At 35.2% G+C, this 20,173-nt stretch overlaps 3 protein-coding genes, 1 non-coding gene and 1 pseudogene across 4 annotated transcripts; 2 read left to right on the top strand and 3 right to left on the bottom strand.

Moving 5' to 3' along the window:
* Positions 5,963-7,978, bottom strand: LOC18604669 (glutathione S-transferase U9). The gene is made up of 3 exons (XM_007037264.2): positions 7,888-7,978; positions 6,712-7,147; positions 5,963-6,512 (listed from the first exon to the last, which is right to left on the bottom strand). Exons 2-3 carry the CDS (start codon positions 7,030-7,032, stop codon positions 6,141-6,143), a joined length of 693 nt encoding a protein of 230 aa, XP_007037326.2. The 5' UTR covers positions 7,033-7,147; positions 7,888-7,978; the 3' UTR covers positions 5,963-6,140.
* Positions 7,405-8,944, top strand: LOC108661167 (annotated as a pseudogene).
* Positions 9,951-14,505, bottom strand: LOC18604668 (pentatricopeptide repeat-containing protein At1g74600, chloroplastic). Its single transcript, XM_018116889.1, has 2 exons — positions 11,427-14,505; positions 9,951-10,429 (listed from the first exon to the last, which is right to left on the bottom strand). The coding sequence occupies exon 1, from the start codon at positions 14,490-14,492 to the stop codon at positions 11,808-11,810; it is 2,685 nt and encodes an 894-aa protein (XP_017972378.1). The 5' UTR covers positions 14,493-14,505; the 3' UTR covers positions 9,951-10,429; positions 11,427-11,807.
* On the top strand, positions 14,621-14,701 carry TRNAL-CAG. The gene has a single exon. It is a non-coding gene; the product is annotated as a tRNA-Leu (tRNA).
* LOC18604667 (putative pentatricopeptide repeat-containing protein At1g74580) lies at positions 15,368-19,475 on the bottom strand. The gene is made up of 2 exons (XM_007037261.2): positions 19,295-19,475; positions 15,368-18,991 (listed from the first exon to the last, which is right to left on the bottom strand). The coding sequence occupies exon 2, from the start codon at positions 18,894-18,896 to the stop codon at positions 16,617-16,619; it is 2,280 nt and encodes a 759-aa protein (XP_007037323.2). The 5' UTR covers positions 18,897-18,991; positions 19,295-19,475; the 3' UTR covers positions 15,368-16,616.

The following is a 20,173-nucleotide window of genomic DNA, read 5'->3' as shown; positions in this document are numbered from 1 at the left end:
TTACTTGGCACAGGAGGCGTGCAGAGGCAGCTTTCTCAAGGTTGGATAGAATTTTGATTGCTAATGAATGGTTAAATTGTTATTCGGATATATTTCAGAAATGTTTGTCCAGTTCCTTGTCTGATCATCATCTTGTAGTATTAGGAGGTGTGAATACTAATTAAGGTTCGAAACCTTTCAAAGCTTGCAATCATTAGATGGAGAATGATAACTTTCACTCTTTGATAGCAGACAATTGGAAGAAAGCAGTGGCTGAGACTAGTCGTGGACTTGCAGTATGGAGGGGGTTGAGAAATTTACTACTAGTTATTCAAGATTGGCATAAAAATAAGTTTAGGGAGATGGCTCAGAAAATTAAAACCTTGGAAGGAGAATTGCATAAAATGGATGTGGAATGACAGATTTCTTAGGGGAACTTTGATTTGAGAGTTGTTGTGATGAAGAAAAGAAGTGAGTTGTGAAGTCTGCATTGAATCTAAGAAGAAAAATGGAAACAAAAGTCAAGAAACAGATGGGTTTGTGAAAGTGACAGGAATACTAAATATTTTCATGCAATAACGTCTGAGATGAGAAGAAAGCATTAGAGTGGCCAGTATACATGTGAATAACCAACAAATTGATGACCCAAATCCTATTAAAAAAGAGGTTTTTAAACATGTTCAAAAGCTTTATAGTTTGATAAAAACGTTAAAACTGGAAGATATAAATTGTGGAATCCCTGTTTTTTTTGAAGAGATTATGTTTGAACTGGAATCCCCTTTTCAAGAAGATGAGGTGTGTGGGGGTTATCAAGGAGTGTGATGGGGATAAAACTTCTAGACCAGAGGAGTTTAATCTCATCTTCTTCAAATCACAGTGGCAAATAGTGAAAAAGTGATGTGCTTTATGAAAGATTTTTTTTTCATACTGTTAAACTAGGGCATGGAGTTAATGAAAGTTTTATTACATTAATTTCTAAGGTGAAAAATCGAAATAGAGTAAGAGAATATAGGCCGATCAGTTTAGTGGAATTTGCATTTGTCAAAGGAAAGCAGATTTTGGATGCACAATTTTTGATCCAACTCGTAGTGAACTATTGACTATTGAAATGAGGAACAACTATTATCCTCTTAACTTGGCAGACACTAAACACTTGGCACTGTATAGTGAATGTGATACCTCTAGGCTTTAGAGTAGGAGGCTAGGACATGTGAATTATAATTCACTGTCATACATGTCATCTAATGAACTAGTCGAAGGATTGCCAACAATAGCAAAACCAGAAAAAAACTGCAAAATATGTCACTAGAAAACCTTTTCCTAAGGTAAGTAAATGGAAGGCTACTCAGAAATTGGAGCTTATTCATACTGATATTAGTGGGCCAATGAAAATTCCCTTTTTGAAGGGAAGTAGATACTATAATTTGTTCATAGATGATCTTACCAATTATTGTTGGGTATATTTCCTGAAGGTGAAGTCAAATGCCTTAATGCAATTCATGAAGTTTAAGGGACTTGCAGAAAACTTTGCAAGCTTGAGTATAAAAACAGTAAGAAGTGATAATGGCACAAAATACACTTCAACTGAATTTGAGAGTTTTTTAACCACTTTTGGAGTTCAACATAAGCTCACAGTAACATATAACCCTCAGCAGAATGGCAAGTCAGAAAAGAAGAATAGAACAATGGGAGAAATGGAAAGATGCCTGCTATATATCAAATGAACTTACCCAAGAAATTCTAGGCAGAAGCTATGAATACAGCCAACTACTTGCTTAATAAAGCATATACAATGGTGCTGAGTTAAAAAAACCCCTTATGAGATGTGGTTTGGGCATAAACCAACTATCTCACATGCCAAGGTGCCTGAAGAAAGAAGAACAAAGTTTGATTTTAAGTCAATTGTGGCTGTGTTTATTAGTTACAGTAAGGTGATTAAAGGCTACAGGCTATATAACATCGAGTCTAATAAAGTATTCATGAGTAGAGATGTGACTTTTGATGAAGGGCAAAGTTGGAATTCGAACAAAAGCACTGTAGAAAAATCAAATAAAGTGATTGTAGCTTATGAGAATCCTATGCAAGTTACTGATGATGAAGTATCTGATATTAAATATGAATCCTTAGCTGTTAAAGGAACTAGAACTTTGTAGGATATATACAACAGATGTCATGTAGCTGTAACTGAGCCTACAAATTTCACTGCAATAGTGTCAAACAAGAACTGGAATGCTACTATGGATGCTAAAATGAATATGATCTTGAAGAACAATACCTGGATCCTTGTTAATAGACTTACTGACCAACATGTGATTGGAGTTAAGTGGCTCTTCAGAACAAAACTAAATCCAAATGGGACAATTAACAAGTACAAAGCTAAGTTAGTTGTAAAGGGTTATGCTAAAGTGTATAATGTTGATTATTTTAAAACATTTGCCCCAGGTGCCCAGTATGACACCATCAGACTACTTGTAGCACTATTTACTAAAAAAAACTAGAAGATTTTTCACCTAGATGTTAAATCAGCCTTCCTTAATGGTGTATTGTTAGAGAATATATATGTAGAACAGCCTAAAGGTATGTGAAGAAAGGCTCAGAAGGAAAAGTCTGAAAACTTGTCAAGGTTCTTTATGGATTAAAGCAGGTTCCCAGGGCCTAGCATGAGAGAATTTACCAGCATTTTAGTGATCAAGGCTTTGTCAAAAGTGTGACTAAGCACACTTTATACATCAAAAAATCAAATGACACTGTGGTGTTAATTGTGGCCCTATATGTTGATGATATGCTGACAACAAGTCCTGACAAGGTGTATCTAGAAGACTTCAAGACTCAAATGTTAAGTGTGTTTGAGATGACTGATCTAGGATTAATGTCTTACTTCTTGGGAATGGAAATATTGCAATTGCCTATTCAAATTATTCTACATCAGACTAAGTATAAAGGTGACATATTAAAAAAGTTCAGAATGGAATCACGCAAAGATGTGAATATCCCACTTTTAACTGGGTGTATGTTGAGCAATGATGATGGGTCTATTAAGGCAAATGGAATGCTTTACAAGAATATCATAAGATCTTTGTTATACATGTCTGCAACAAGGCCAGACCTAATGTTCGCCACTAGTCTTTTTTCCAAATTTATGCAGTCACCTTTAATTGAGCATTTTACTACTACAAAAAGACTTCTCAGGTATGTGAAGGGTACAGTGAATTATGGTTTGGTGTATGTGAAGGATGAGAGCAGTGATTTACTAGGTTATTGTGATAGTGATTGAGCAAGGTCTATTGTTGATTCTAAAAGTACAAATGGGTTTGTTTCACATTTGGTAGTGGTGTTTTCTCCTAGAACTCTAAAAAGCAGGAGGTTGTGGCTCAGTCTTCAGCTGAAGCTGAGTATATAGTAGCAGTTGGTGCATCAAACCATGCCAAGTGGTTAAGAAAATTATTATCTGATCTTGGAGTTAAGCAAGAGATGAGCACACCAATTTATGTTGATAATCAATTAGCCATTGCTATTGCTAGAAACTTTATACTGCATGGTAGAACAAAACACATCAGGGTTAAATACCATGCACTGAGAGAGGTTGTGAAGGAAAATGAAATCCATTTACTACATTGTCATATTGATCAACAATTAACTGATATATTCACCAAGAGCTTGAGTAGGGAAAAGTTTGAAACGCTGAGATCATTGTTTGGTGTTCACAAGATTAGGAATCAAGGGGCTATGTTGAAGAACTGATTCCTAATCTGGTTGAAGGTTTAAAGGGAACCAATAGAAAGTTAAAGATTGAAGAATAGTGTTCATCAAACGATGTCGTTTTTTTTTTCTTTTTGTTTCAAGTTTAATGTCTAAACATTATTTAGCCTGTCATTTTGCTTATTTATTTCTTTGTGTTGAAACGATGGGTTCATGTGGCATTTTCTTATTGTCTGTTTTAAGTTGTATGACACTCCTTGTGTCATTTAGGTCTTATCACTTTACTCTTCTTGTACGCACACTTGTGCAGTTGTTTTGGTTCTTTTCTATTAAAGGCTCAATAGCCATGTTTGCTAGTTTGTTTTAGCTACCGTTGGCACAGCTGTGCTTAGCTGATTCCTTTTCGATTTTGTCTCATAAGGCTGAATTTAAGGATCTTATTTTACTTTGTGAGTATAAATATAAAAATGCAACCGTTATTCCTTGGTTGCTTATGATTATCTGATATACTGCCTCTTCATTCTTTTTTCTTCCCCTATTCTTCAAGTGTTTGATAACTCTATTACATAGAGTTATTTTGACACATTTTGAGGGTTTTCATAGCTAGATTCTTGAGATTTTAAGTTTGGATCATAAGCATTTTAGATGTTTTTTAGTCTAAGTTAAATTACACGTTAAGTAGTTAATTTAAGTTATTTTATTTTAATTTTACTTTATTTTGCTTTAATTTACTTTAAAGATTGTTATTGTTGATTTCTTTCTTGGTTTTTGTAAGATATTTGATGAAAAAAGTTTATTGGATTTAAAATCGCACAAATATGGTGAAAGCTTTATTCGTATATGCTGTAGTATTTTAAAGATAACTTAAACTATAAAAGTCTAATTGATGCGATTCTTGATCCATTGAAAAGATAAGAGAATATGCTATAACTTTTACTTTTACCACTTCACCCAATTCAGACCTGATTGAGGTAAAAATCACATTGAAAAATGATAGATGGATGCAATTCTACACAAGACAGCATGTTGACTGGAGGCCACTGCCTTGAGTTTCTCAAAGTTGCAGCGTTGAGGAAGTTAAGGCTGCAGTGCTGGGAAGAGCATGGCCGCAGCACTAGATGAATGGAGTGCATCATACAAACTCCCAAGGCCAAAGCGCCACAACGCTGAAGAAGTAAGGTCACGACCCCACAAACAACAGCATGGCTTTGTGGTGCCAAGGAAGCATGGCTGTGGCGCCACATTGCTTTCCAAAAATGAATTGCTATGCGGGAATTTGGAAATTAGGTTAATTTAAACCTATAAAAAGAACCTTTTTCAGAGCATTGAAGAGAGAGAACGACAATAGCCTTTTTGGAGATTTTGAGCTAAGAATCAAGTAAGAGAACAAGAGCAATTAACAAAGATTCAAGAACACAAAGCTTTAACATTAGTTTCTCTCTCTATTTTATGTTAATCTTACTTTCTTTGACTTGAATTTCATGGTTAAATTTCTTTGGATAATGTTTTCTTTAGATATTATGAACTAATTTGTTTTTTTAAGATTATGGTAGATTTTAATATGTAGTTTGAATATTAATTTTTCTTTTATTTATCATAAATGGGTATAGTTTTGCTTATTCAAATATGTTATTATTGTTGTTAATTATCTGATCAATAATTAATTGATTTGTAAATCTAATTGAGACTCAACAAAGAAATTTTATATTGATTAAAATTTAAATAGTGTATATTCACGTCACTTAGGTGATTTGATTTGCGATTCGGGTAGACATACACCAATTGCCACACATAGCCAAATTAGGACACTAGCTTAATGAACTTAATTTAGTTAACTCCTATTGACAAATAGTAGACTAATTAAGTTATATATTTGTACAAACATCTCAACATAGACTTGTACATAATTTTAGATTCTAGGTTAGTAAAACCACCTAAGAAGGTAAATAATTAGAGAAGTTGATATCCGATGAAATGTTGAATAAACTCATAATCTTAGGTCTTTAGTCTATTATTTTCCTCAAGTATATTTAATTTTAATTGGTTAATTTAGTGTTTATTTTAAATTTTGTTTTAATTAAGTTTTTACAAATTTTGATTACTTAAATAAGATTGATTTGCTATAATATTTTAATACTTGGTAAAAATTTAGAAACAAATTTCTGCGAAAACGATACTCTACTTATCATTATATTACTTGTTTGGGATAACGTGCACGTCTGTGAAAATTAGACAACAATGGTCATCATTTTTTCAGAATTAGTTTTCTTAAAAACTTCTTCACAATATTATGATGAAAATTCATCCTGAATAAATGATAAAAATATTCCAACCAAATTTATCAAGTATCAAACAATCTAACCACAAAGATGATATGGCCTTGACTGCTGCTTATTTGAGGCATATGAAAGGAACTTAAAGCTAGACAATGCCTAATAACATCAAGAAAACACCATATGATACTAAGCTGAAGACTTGAGGGAATTCTCTCTAAGAAATTTAAGAAGCGCCACCAACTTGTCATGAGGTGGAGTCGCCTCTTTCACTACAGTCAGCTGGTTTATAGCTGTCAGCCATGCGAATATCAATGGAGTCTTCTCTGGATCGATGATCTTTATGCCAAGAACTTCTTCTTGAACTTTGTGGGGGCCAAGTAATGATAAGATTACAATGTCAAGGAGTCCAATATTCTGGCTATCAATGCAGGGATTGCCATTTGGAAACAACTCTTTTATTCCCTCTTCTAGCACCTGCAATTTTTCTGAAACTTCCTTGACCGCTTTCCTTTGTGCTTCTCCTTCTGTTTTGGTCACTGTGAACATTGTATCAAACAGCTGCATTTAAGAAAATAAGCATTAGTCCTTATATTAGCTTGAACATTAATTTCAATAAAATCATATTTTTAGTATTTTCTCCTATTAAGTATCAAATATAATTCATTCCAACAAAACCAGAGCAACTCTGTTTCAGTAGTGAGTTTAAGCGATGTCCCTATAAACTATAAAGACAGAAATGCAAAGAATATTCGCTAACCTGTTGCTGGACAAAGCTGGTCCAGAACCGAACTTTGGCTCTTTTATATGGATCCTTGGGCAGGAGACGAGGGCTGTTCTTCCAGGTTTCATCAATATATTCCAGGATGACGAGCGATTCAGCAATTGGCTTTCCATTATGAACAAGAACAGGAATCTTCTTGTGAACAGGATTGCACCGGAGGAGCTGTGGGCTTTTGTTCTGCAAATCTTCTTCAACGTACTCAAAAGGTATGCCTTTAAGCTTCAGAGCCAGTTCCACTCTCTTGCTGAAAGGGCTAGCCCACACCCCGTGTAGTATCACTTTGTTTTCTTCTCCCATCTCTTAATTTCTCTTTCTCTTAAAAGCTTTCCTTGTCTATCTGATAATCTCATTCATGGCTATTTAGAGAGTTTAAGCAAACTTCTATAGAGATTTTTGTCAACCTTTTCCACATCTAACCACCACATGAAAGATAAAAGGGAAAACCAAAAAAGGTTTAGTCCATGCCTTTAGCCAGTCACAGGCCAAAAGTCAAATAACCATAAAACAAGTGCTAATTAGCTTAAAGTATTCTCCGTCCTAACCACAGCCCTTTAAAGAATTAAGATCAATGAAGCGTTCATGTGATTTGCATCAGTGATAAGCTCATTGACTAGTAATGGATCAAAGGATCAGTTACTTGCTATTCAAGGCAGTTATATTTAACTATACATGTGGGACAGTCTGACTATTTGTGCTACCAAAACTGAGATTTCAGTCAAGTACCTTATCATTTAAAAACAGAGAACAAAACACACCACTAATCTCATTTTTCAAATTTTGAAATATTATGGATAATTCAGATCAACTGGAGTTTTGTGTCATCTGCTTTTCACCAACCTCTGAAAGCTATGTCTAATTTTCTATTTTATGTGACAGAGTTGTACTAGGTGCTTTATTCTTTAATATGACAATGTGACTGGCGGCTTACTCAGTCCAGACCATCGACCTTTTTGGATGAGTGAGCAAAAGACTTGATGTGCACTGCAAGTTAAGGACGATGGCTGCAAGTCTGTAGAGTGCTTCCACAAAGATGAACATAAGATCCAAGTGGAGACAGAGATTTGGAAAAGGAAAACAAAGTGACCCTACATGGAATGTGATGCACTCCTTATGCTGGGAGAGTAGAATTGGATCTCAAGCTTAAAGGCATACCTTGCGAGTGTGTGGAAGAACATTTTAAGAACAAAAGCCCTTTTCTCCTAACGTACAACCCTGTCCACCAGAAAGGTCCAGTTCTTGCTCACAATGGAATACCCTTTGCTGAATCGCTCTGGATAATAGTATACATCGATGAAACCTGGATGAATATCCCTCAACTCTTGCCTGAGGATCCTTACAAAAGAGCCAAAGGTCGCTTCTGGACCAACTTCATCTAGCAAAAGGTTAAAAGCTAATTTGTGCATTACTGATCTTTTTTTTTCCTTTTTATGCATTTCATTTAATGTAAGATGATAAATGTGAATTGTTCACACCAGTTAACATAATAGCTTATATAGTGGAATATTGTTAAGCTAATGAAAACAAGATGCCACTAAAACTTTGAGCATATTAAAACAGATAGACTAACTCAGCATTCTTATGTGCAGCCATGTGAGACTGCTTACAGTGGTGAAAACTTGTGGAGAGGTACAGGAAAAAGCCATCAAGGAACTGTTGGAGAAAGTACAAGTGCTTGAAGAGGGAATGAAGGACTTTCTTCCGATGGAACTCCTTCGATCAGCAATGAAAGCATGGGAATCCTAGAAATTATGATTTGTTCCTGCTTAAACCCTACAAACTTCAAGAAGATGTTCTTGACATGAAAATTATAGACCCAGAAAGAACTCCGCTGATATTCTCCTGGTTGAGAGCTATCAACGAGCTGCCTTGGTGAAAGAGTTGGCCCCTACTCATGACAAGGCAGTAGCACTTAGTAAATTTGTTAGAGAGAAGGCTCTTAAAATCTTCTTCGGCTTGACTTCTTAAAGCAGTAATACAATTTTGATGTTTCCATCCCACTACGGGGTTTGGTTTCCATTTCATGGCTCTCTCTATTTGTCTTAAATAAGTGCCAGACAAATGAATCCTCTTATATTTATCTTCCAAAGGCTGAAGACCGCCACAAAAAAGATAAACTTTTTGCATTCATTTCAGTTAATGAGAAAACTAATCTTTATTTTTGCAATTACAGAGCTATATCCTTTCCCTGTCAGACTGTTGCTTTCATGTCAAACAAGTAAAGAGGTTTGGTACAAAGCCATTGGTTTTTTTTTTTTTTAAGTTCAATTGTATTCATAACAGAGGGAACAAACATTCACCTCTGGTCAATGATTTTGCTCTAATATTCTTAGATTACAGAAGATCATAACAAAATCCTTCCAAAAGAGAAAACCCTAAACTCTATACAATTGATACAGCCCCAGCTGCAGAAACACCCCAGACCCTAAACATCATAATCACAACACACTCTGCACATTCATAAAATCGTCCTAGCATCTTAAACCCGGGACAACAACCCCAAAAACCAGGCAGCGTCCTTGTTCAAAGCGCTGAACCAACACAAACATTTTTGATCTTACAAAAGTGGATCCTGACAAAATGAAAAACATGACCTGTACAAAGCTCAACATAATGCACCTATACAAAGACATTATTAATGCAGATATGAATGAGCTTCATTTAAATTGTCTTTAATGATTTCGATTTTGTTGTTAAACATATCCCCCTAAAACCCTATATTAGTATTTTTGTTTATTTTAATTATTATTTCACATATATTATATTTTAATGAGAATTGTATTCATTTATGACGTAGATAATATCATCATAAATTATTTGATGACATTATAAAAAAAATTATGCTAATAATTGATGAATTATTAAGCAGGAGTTACAGTTTCTCAGTACATTATTTATCAAGATTGTTCTAAGTTTAATATGTGTCAAAAGATTTTAAAGCCTACACTTGAAGTAGTGACCTTAAAACAAATGACTAACTAGTCATATCCATTAAGCAAATGACCTTAATGGATTTCGCCTTAAAGTTTAAAAAATTACAATCAGCTATTTTAGCGTATGGAGATTAATACTGTTAATCACACGACTAACTTGACAAAAAAACTAACCAATAAGAACCCCTTACTTGTCTCAAAATGAGGCTTCACAGTACATAGATATTGCGGACAACTGATGAATATGCCTTTACCAAAAAAATAAAAAAGGGAGATGACATTATCTTTGTTTAATGTTGATCTGATTCGCTTGAGTGACAATAAAATTGTCTGCAAGCAATCACAGATTGCAAGACATTTATGAACATCATGAACTAACCTATGCCAGACATGCAAAAACATGGTCCTGCAGGCACCACCGGACAGGTGTAACTACACACACACACATATATATATATATAGATTCATTTAAGTTAGCTAAATAGAGTATAACCACTTTTGCATTTGAAGATAATTTGGCTCCCAGCAGCTTAGCATATTCTTTGCAGCTTTTCCTCCTTAGTTTCAACACTCCAAGCCCCTTTAAGACTGATGGTTGGAATCAAAAGCTATCATCAACATGGCATTATCAGGATAAAATATTGCCCATTTAATTTCACTTGTGGACCGGAATAATTTGACAAGTTTTACAACTTTGAGTAATTGATGTCTATAACTAGGCACCTCCTGCATATCCATTCCATAGGAGGATTCCCAGAAACTGGCTGAAAATAAAAATGAATACAGAAGTCAGATAGGAATTCATTCCCCTCAGACAAAAATAACTAAAGATGTGAAGCCATTGCAAGATATAGTGATTAATGATGCTATGAGCTGTATTTTGTTCAGATGATACTTTTCATTTAATAGCATTGATTCTTTCACACCCCCAGTCCCCAAAGATTAATAGAGTTGAGCATATGCAAGATGACTACTAGTAATCAAAATATCTTTGATGCCATGACCAGTTTTGGAGAAGAAAGCAGTAATTTTTTTTTTCCAATTGATCCTGAGTATAAACAAAAATGCTGGTCAATGATAGGCCAGAAGAGGATGTAACAGAGAAATCAGAGAGAAAAATTACAGGAATTATGCAACGGTAACATATACAAATATTAATGACCATGATTTTCTCCTTTGACATGGTTGTGACTTTCTATATACTGACATCATGTTCATTTGGTGAGGAAATTATTTACGCAAAATGAAAACCAAAGAGAGTTTCTAAATACAGATTGGAACACTCTGGAACAGTAAACAACTTATCCACTTGTGGAGTGCTACTGTTATAGTAGTCGTGTGGTAATTGAGGGTATGACAACTATATACTTGCAAAGCCATCAGAGCCATTTCCTATCTCACTAATTTCAGATGAAACTGTCAATTTAGCTTCTGGGAATATTGCTTTAGAAAAATCATTCCAACAATAAACAAAAAAAGTTGCAAGTTAAACATTTAACCCTTTTTTTAAATGTGATACTACCATGGAAGTCTTTCTCTCTGATGAACTATGATACCCCATCCTACATCGGATGTGAATGTGATTGTTAAGGTCTATATTCCAAAAAAGCATGGCTTTTTTTTCTTGAGAATAAGTCAATTTCTGGGAAGCTATGGAACTTCAGTTCAAATAACACTAAACAGCTAAGAAAGAATAAACCCCCTTCCGTACCAAAATATTCTTTTGGAGAAAGTCAAAAGATTTTGGTCAAGCCAACTAACCTCTTCATGCAAATCCAATATTAGGATTACCACATGTGAATAACATAGAAAGTAATCAAATATGGTCAAGCCAACTGACTTCTCCATGTAAATGTAGCGAGTAGCTTCACCTTTGGGAGAATGAAGAAACGCAACAAATTTGTTTGAGCCAAACTACATCTCAATACAAGTCGAGTGTTAGCATTCATCAATTTACAAATGTCTTTCCTTGTGTAAACCTCAATTATTCTCCACTGCATATATCAATGACGAGGAACTACAATATATTGGGCTGCTGATTAGGCTCAAAGCTGCCTGACTTATAAGAAAACAACCACTGTCGCACAGGGTAACTGAAGCCAAAGATCAAATCAGACTCACAAATCAAGGAATAATTGAATTTCACACAGAACTCCAACCAGGTTCCTTCCTCACCCCAGTTCCATTCATCAGGCTTCTAATCTCCAGGACTCCTTCCCACTGACCTATGTCCGCACAGATATTTGATAAAGAGACATAAGGTCCCGAATGGCATGGCTCTAACTCTATAATCTTTTTTGCTGCTAGCCTTCCAAGTTCAACATCTCCATGTACTTTACATGCAGAAAGTAGTGTTCCCCAAATGAAAGCATTAGGTTCAATAGGCATATTGTTTATAAACTTTTCAGCCTCTCTCAATTTCCCCAACCGACCAAGAATATCAACCATACAGGCATAGTGGTGGTAACCAGGCTGAATTCCATATTCTTTAGCCATTGAGTTGAGGTAGTAGTAGCCTTCTTCGATCAGCCCATTATGACTACAGGCAGATAATATCCCAACAAAAGTTACTCGGTCAGGGTTGATTTCTTCTTTCCTCATGAGCTCATAGGCTCTTAAGGCCTCTACACCTTTTCCATGCTCAGCATAGCTTGAGATCATAGCTGTCCAACCTATCAAATCTGGTTTATCAATCTCATCAAATGCTTTTTCGGAATCTCTAATGCTCCCACATTTAGAATACATTGTAACAAGTGAACTTCCAACAGAAACTTCTGAATCTAAACCCAATTTTATAACAAGAGCATGCAGTTGAGTCCCAACACCTGATTTGTTTGAAAGTGCACTAGCACCAAGAATGGATGAAAGTGTGTAAGAGTTTACTGCCAAATTAGACTTCATCATTGCACAAAAAAGCAACATTGCCTCTTCAATTAAACCAGTTTGTGCATACCCAGTAATCAAAGAAGAGTATGATACAAGATCTTTTTGGACAAGCATGTCAAATACCCTTCTTGCTAATCCTAGTGCGCTACATTTAGAGTATAAAGTTATAACTGCACCACATATAAGTGTTTCATTCCCAAACCCTGCACGAATTGCATAACCATGAATTTCCTTGCCTTTATGCAAACAATGAAGAGAAGAACAAGCAGAAAGAGTTGCCGCTAGAGTCATTTGATCAGGTTTGGTTTCTTCAGATAACATCTCTCTAAAGAGTTGAACAGCTTGTTCTGCATAGCCATGTTCTGTAAACCCAGCAATCATTGAAGCACATGAAACATTGTCACGGACAGGAATATTCTGAAATACTTTTAAAGAGTCCTCTAAACTACCACATTTTGAGTACATTGTAAAAAGGGAACTCTCAACAGAAAGATAAAAGATCAACCCAGTTTTAAGAGTGTAACAGTGCATCTGCCTCCCTAGGTTTATGCATTCTATCACACTAAAGACACTAGAAGTACAAAACCTATCTGGTCTCAGACCCTTTTTTAACATTGTCCGTAACAATTCAATTACCCGTTGAAAACTTTGCTTTCGAGCAAAAGAAGAAATCAACACAGCCCATGTATTTGGGCTCCTTATACTTTCCATCTCCTTAAAGACGATTTCAGCCAAACCAATTATACCTATTTTTGAGTACATGTTTACCAAAGCAGCTTGTATCACCGAATCCATATAAAATCCACTCTTAATAATCCACGAATGGATTTGTTTTGCCTCTTCAATCATGTCTGGTTTAGCACAAGCAGAAATTAAACTGGTAGCAGTATAGTTGTTTATTTCCACTTTCATATATCTCATTTCTTTAAAAAATTCAAGGGCATTGAGCAAATCATCCTTCTGCACAAATCCAGAAATGATAGCAGTCCAAGAAACCACATCTCGTGTAGGCATCCATGAAAACATATTCACAGCTTCTTCCATGTCTCCACACTTGACATACAAGTCAGTCAAGGCAGTTCCCACAAAGACATCTACCACACCACATTTAATGATCCACCCCTGAACCTCTTTTCCAATCTCAAGCTCTTTGAGTGCAGCACAAGCAGACAAAACACTTGAGAAAGTAAAACTGTTTGGCATCAAAAACTGTTTTCTCATTTGAACAAAAAGATCCAAAGCAACCCAATTTTCTTCACTCCTAACAGCTCCAGATATAATAGCATTCCAACAAACCACATTCTCACAACATGAAACATCATAAAACACCCTCAGAGCATCCTCAAAGACACAACATTTTGCAAACAAATCAATCATTCCAGTACGTACATATCCATTTGAAAAGAACCCATTTTTCATTGTAACTGAGTAAAGCTGCTTGCCAAAGCTAGTACTTCTCATAGCAACACAAGCTGAAAGCACACTCCTATAAGTAATCTCATCAGGTTCAAAACCCGAAAACCGCATTTTAAGAAACCATACCCAAGAACCCTCTAACAGATAGTTGTAATTATAACCAGAAATCATAGTATTCCATGAAATTATGTTTGGTTCAGACATTTGATCAAACAACTTGATTGCTTCCTCCATAGAACCACATCTGCAGTACCCATCAAGCAAAGAATTTGCAACAAAGATATTGGATTGAAGTTTTGATGTTTTTAGCAAATGGGTATGTAAAAGTTTGGTACTTTTGATAGTGTACTGCCTCAATCTTTTGTAATCAATGAAAAAGTTAGAAGTATTAAAAAAAGTGGGATTTTTGTCATCATTTTCTACTCTGTAAATGGATGGGTTTTCAATTGCAGCTAGACTTGATATAAATTTATAAGAAGAATAATAGAGTTGGGTGTGGATTTTTATGTTGAAAACAGAACGCATTTCAGAGGGTGAATTTGCGGATGGTCCTTTTCTTCTTCTGAGACCAGGCTTTTGAATAAGCGCCAACACTTCAAATTTAAAGCTTTAGTGAGTACAACTAAAGAAAAACCAACCATGTAGTCAAAAATGTCAAGATGGCCGAGTTGGTCTAAGGCGCCAGTTTCAGGTACTGGTCCGAAAGGGCATGGGTTCGAATCCCATTCTTGACAAAAATAAATATTTATTTTAAATTTGTTTTAAAATGTAAAAAGTTAATATTTACAGCTTTTTATCCACACTTCATTTGCAAACAAGCGATCAAAAATCTACAATCTTCAGTGCCCATCCTTAAAATTCATTTGATTGACTTTATAAGTCAATTCTAAAAAAATAAAAATTCAAAGGGTCTTTATCATTCACTCTATAGTATTAAGTATATATTTTCTTAACTCTCATTTCATCTCTTCCATTACCAAATACGAGGATTGATATTAAAAACAAAGTAAGTCTTGAACAAATAATTTATAACACTTAACGTAAATTAAAATATTTTAATCGATTTTTGACCTTCAAACGCTCTAACAATACGATTTAGTCAATATTAAACTCTTTTGATTCTATGCTATAAAGGTGCAATGTTAAATTATGTAGTGATACTACAACTAGTAATGAATTTCATGACATTCTAATGCAAAACATACAACATTCAACATCGTTTTTTATCAAAACTATTGTACTCAAACAAGAAGAGATTGACAATTGCCATGACCAAGCTCCTTGAGCTTTGATTGAGAAGTACTAAAAAATACACGGAAATGTCGAATTATCGAGCAGGTTCTCAAGCATTGTTGTACATTTTTTGTCGAAAGTAAAATGCTCACAAGAATCTGGATATCTTGACTTCAAAGAACTCTTTTTATGGATCTTGCCATTGTAAGCAGCTGACATGAGGTACACTCACTCAGTTGACATCTATGGCAATCAACTGTTCTGCCTTTTTATTCGTCACTCCTTCTGGTACAAGCAAAACATTGTGCCAAGTCAATATTACAAAGGATGCACTTTTAAATTTTTCTTTGATCCACATCGTCTCTTTATTATTGTAGTGCACTTTACAGACATTCTTGTGACCAAAAGACAAAGAAACCAAAAAAACAAAGGCCTTTATTCTCCACAGTTTAGTACATCTTCATCTGCAAGCTTTGAAGGACTTATTTGGACTTGAAATCTCGGGAGCCCTGGTTCTGAATCGTGGACTCGCAGCTTCTTCAAGTCCAATTCACTAGGAAACTAATCATCAGAGAAGATCATGTACAAACAGTAAACACTGGAAAGAACAGGTGTTTCCAGCTTTAATTTCATTGACATACAATCAAGTGTCTTGTTTGCGGCATAAAATATCCACTATTAACCCAGAAACAAGACATTGAACAATTTGTAACAATATAATACAAGTCATGAATAACATTGGAGTGAACCTATGACAAGAAAGATGACGTGATTTCAATAGTGTAAACTCATGCAAATGAAGAGCCAAGTATAGCAGCTTGTCAGCATGATCCAAATACTAGGCAAATGTAAGGACTTAAACCAGCATTTACAACAACACAGCAATGTACTGCAAGCCTACAGCTAATTCATCGATGAGGCTTACCTATATTATTAACTTTTAAATTTAAACTAACATAAGGTAACCTAGTGATGTTTTGGGAGGAAAATGCTAATTGCATGCAGTCACCTTAATGATCATCACAAACACTGACAGGCTATGTTAGCCACCTGCTTATGTTAGAAGCATGATGAGCTAAACATTTTCAGTGTTCGACAACAAATGCACCAGCACCACCATATCATGGATGTTTAGAAAGTTTGAACTAGAATCGAAGCACAATGATAACATGCAGAATGGCTACTCTTGATATCTTAAGAAAAGTGGTTGTCAATAACTAGTTCTATCCTTTTTGCTCAACCTGAACAGCCAAGAAAACATTTATCACATTGACTGAGAAAGATGTGCACACTTGAAGTAAGAATTGATGGAATTGAAGCAGAGTACTAAATGCTCCTGCGACTTCTTTTTGGTTGCCACAAGCGTTTCCACTATCTAATCACAAAACTGATTTATCAACATAATGAATCATGAGATTACCTACTTTGAAGCTTCTTTAGTAGCTTCTTATCTCTAACTCCATCATAAAGAAGCTCATAAGAATAATAAGTTATGTGGCCCTTTTTCAATAAATCTTCTACAACAATCTTAGGAGCAGCACCAATCTTTTTATCTGACTCAAAAATTGTGTTCACAACCTCAGGAACTATACCCTTTCCTACCATCAGGTGGATGAGACCAACTGCATTATGAACTCTATCCTCTACACAAAGACAATTTATAACCTGTCCAAATGTTGTTAAAGATGGAATGAACCCTTTCTCAACCTCTTCCAGAAGGAAATCATAACCAGAATCAATTTTTCCTGTTTTGCAGAAGCCATCAATCATGACACGATAAGTGTAACTGTCAGGGGCAATCCCATTTTCACCCATTTCATGGAAAAGCTTTTCTGCCGTATTAATCTTTAGCTTCTCAGAAAAAGCATTAATCATGATATTGTATGTCGCTGTTGTAAAAGAAACCTTGTATCTTTGTCCCATTCTTCTAAACAGCTTATATGCACCATCCAAGTCTCCATTACTGCAAAAGCCATGGATCAGTGTACCAAAACTAACAATGTCTGGAGCCAGACCCTTTTTTTCAATTTCCTCAAGTAAGTTCAATGCTTCATTACATTTCCAAGCTTTACAGAGGCTCTCTATAAGTATATTATATGTGATTACATTGGGAATGCACCCCTTCTCTGTCATAGCTTTAAATGTTTCTATCACATCTTCTGACTTAGAAGTTTTGCAGAGACCATTCAACACACAGTTATATGTGATCACATCAGGAGTGACACCATAGTTCCACATTTGATTTAGAATCTCAATTGCATTTTCCATTTTCAACTGCTTGCAATAACCATCAATCAAAGTATTGAATGTAAAAATGTCAGGAATGTAGCCTTTGGCAATCGCATCATTCAGCAAATTATTAGCATCAAAGACACAGCCAATCTTGCATAATCCATTTATGACAATATTGTAAGTCCATATGTTGGGACTACAACCATTTTCTGACATCTCATTCATCAGCTGCAAAGCCTGCAAAATGAGTCCCTGCAAAGACAACCCTTTGATGAGAACGTTATACATAATAATATTAGGCTTTAATCCCTTTCCCAAAGCCTCATTAAATACAGCCACAGCTCGGTCCATCCTACCATTCTGGCATAACCCGTTAATCAAGGAACAATAGGTGAACTCATCAGGAACAAAACCCTTAAAAATTGCATCAGTGAGAATCTTATCTGCATATTGTATCATCCCCAATTTGCAACATCCATCAACTACAGCGTTGTACGTAAAACCATCTGGCTCCAAACCTTCATTCACCATTTTATGCAAAAATCTTTCAGCTTCTGCAACCTTGCCATTCTTGCACAAGCCACATATCAAGGTATTGTACGTAACAACATCTGGCATTAGACCTTCCCTGGTCACACTACCCAATAGACTAACAGCCTCAGCAAGTGCACCTTTTCTGCAAAGCCCTTGGATAAAGATATTAAGTGTAAATAAATTTGGAAATACACCCCTCTTCATAACCTTGTTCAGCAGCTTTTCACTTTCTTGAACATCCCCCTTCTTGCAAAGAATATGTATAAGTTTATTAAATGCAGTGATATTTGGAGAAATTCCCAGCCTAAGCATCTCATCAAACAACTCATATGCCTCCACCTGATGGTTCTCTTCAAAAAACCCTCCTACTATCGTACAATAAGCAACTGCATTTATCTCACATCCCTGTAAAGGCATGCTTCTAAGAAGCCTCAGAGCAGCATGAGGCCTCCTTGTCTTACAAAATGACTTTATCCTAATTGTGAAAGTGTACACATCAGGAACAATCCCTTTATCTCTCATTCTCATATACACCTTGTGGGCTTCATTAAAATACCCATATTCAATCAAAATATTCATTATGGCATTATATGATAGAACCGTTGGCTCGCAATTATAAAAATCCATCCTCTCAAACACATCAATAGCTTCTTGAACTTTCTGTTTCCGTCCATAATTTCTCATGCACCCAATGAAAATTCCTTCAAGCAGACTGCTATCTACATTCATTCTCATCTCTACGAGCACATTCTCCATAGCCTCAAATTCCCCATGACACCCAAGCTTCTCAATCATGCACTTATAGGTTAACAAAGTGTGCTTGAACCCAACTTCTTTCTTTACCGCATTGAAAATTTCAAGCGCTTTGAGCGGATCTTTTTGGTATTTTACAACTGCAGCTACATGTTTAGGAAGTAATGCAGGACTCATTCCAAAACCAAAAATCTAACACCACGTAAACACATTACATCAATTGACATTTGAAGGTCTTCTGCTCTTCTTCTCACTTTGAGCTTCAAGTTGTCCTAATACCCAAAAAAAAAAAACCAAAAAAGTAAGATCATTTGTCTGCAATTTGAAAAACCAATAATTGAAAAGCAAACCCCTTTCAAATGTGAAAAGCTCTAAACTTCAATATTCGGCAAATAAAAAAAAACAAATTCATTAAGGCTAACACTAGGATAATATTGGAAACAAGTAAAATGAATTCACAAATTCTCATCTTTTCTTCCCTTTTCTCAGCAACCAAATAAAAGAGCCAACGCCATAACCATTTCATAAGTGCGAAGACTATCAAAAAGACGGTACAACTATTAGAAAATAAATACCTGAAAATACCCAGAAAAAGTTACTGCATTGCAACGCAATCCCAACAAAAAGTACCCAGAGACTGATCTCCAATTTGAATTTTTTTTGGTGTTTTCCCTAGGGTTCTGGAATAGGGAGACGTGCTAGCAAACAGAGAGCAGCTAGAGTTTCATATTTCTACCCAGGCAACGACTCAGATTTTGCCATGTCAGCTGTAAACACCTCATTTTCTCAATCTAAAGGCTGATCAAAATTATATAAATTCTTTTTTTTTTCCTTCAGAACACCCAATCAAAATTTATCGTCCGTTGTTTCTTATTTCATTTTTTATGTCAACTCTCACAAAATATCACATGTTATATTTTAAGCAAAATACCCTCACTTATTAAGTTTTAATCAAAATTACACAAAATTTTATTAACTTTTAAAATAAACACTTTATCTCAAATATTTAAACGATGTTAATGTTAAATATGAAATATCTAAAATATTTTTTTTTCTATTGCTTTTTTTCTTTTGAGCCGGCCGATGGCATTCCTTGCACCGACTGACCACCTATGGAGAGCACCAGATTGATGCTCCTTGGAAGCACCGGAGCCCCGATCAAGTTCTCCAAAGGAGCACCAACTTGATCGGGGCTCTCTCTTTTTTTTTAAATTAATAAAAAAATTAATAAAATTATATAATAGTAATTTTTAAAATTAATAAAGAGTAAATTTAATTTTTTTAATATTATCACGTCATCAAACTAATAGAAACACTAACGGTTAACTAATGAATAAACTTATATGTCGAGCGGAAGATATTTTTTTGAGACGAAGTATTCATTTTTAAAATTAATGAATTTTCATGTAATTTTGATCAAAACCTAAGAGGTAAGAGTATTTTATTCTTATTTT

Source organism: Theobroma cacao, chromosome 3, assembly GCF_000208745.1.
Source record: "Theobroma cacao cultivar B97-61/B2 chromosome 3, Criollo_cocoa_genome_V2, whole genome shotgun sequence".
Classification (NCBI taxonomy): domain Eukaryota; kingdom Viridiplantae; phylum Streptophyta; class Magnoliopsida; order Malvales; family Malvaceae; genus Theobroma; species Theobroma cacao.
This window is presented reverse-complemented; position numbering and strand designations above follow the sequence as displayed.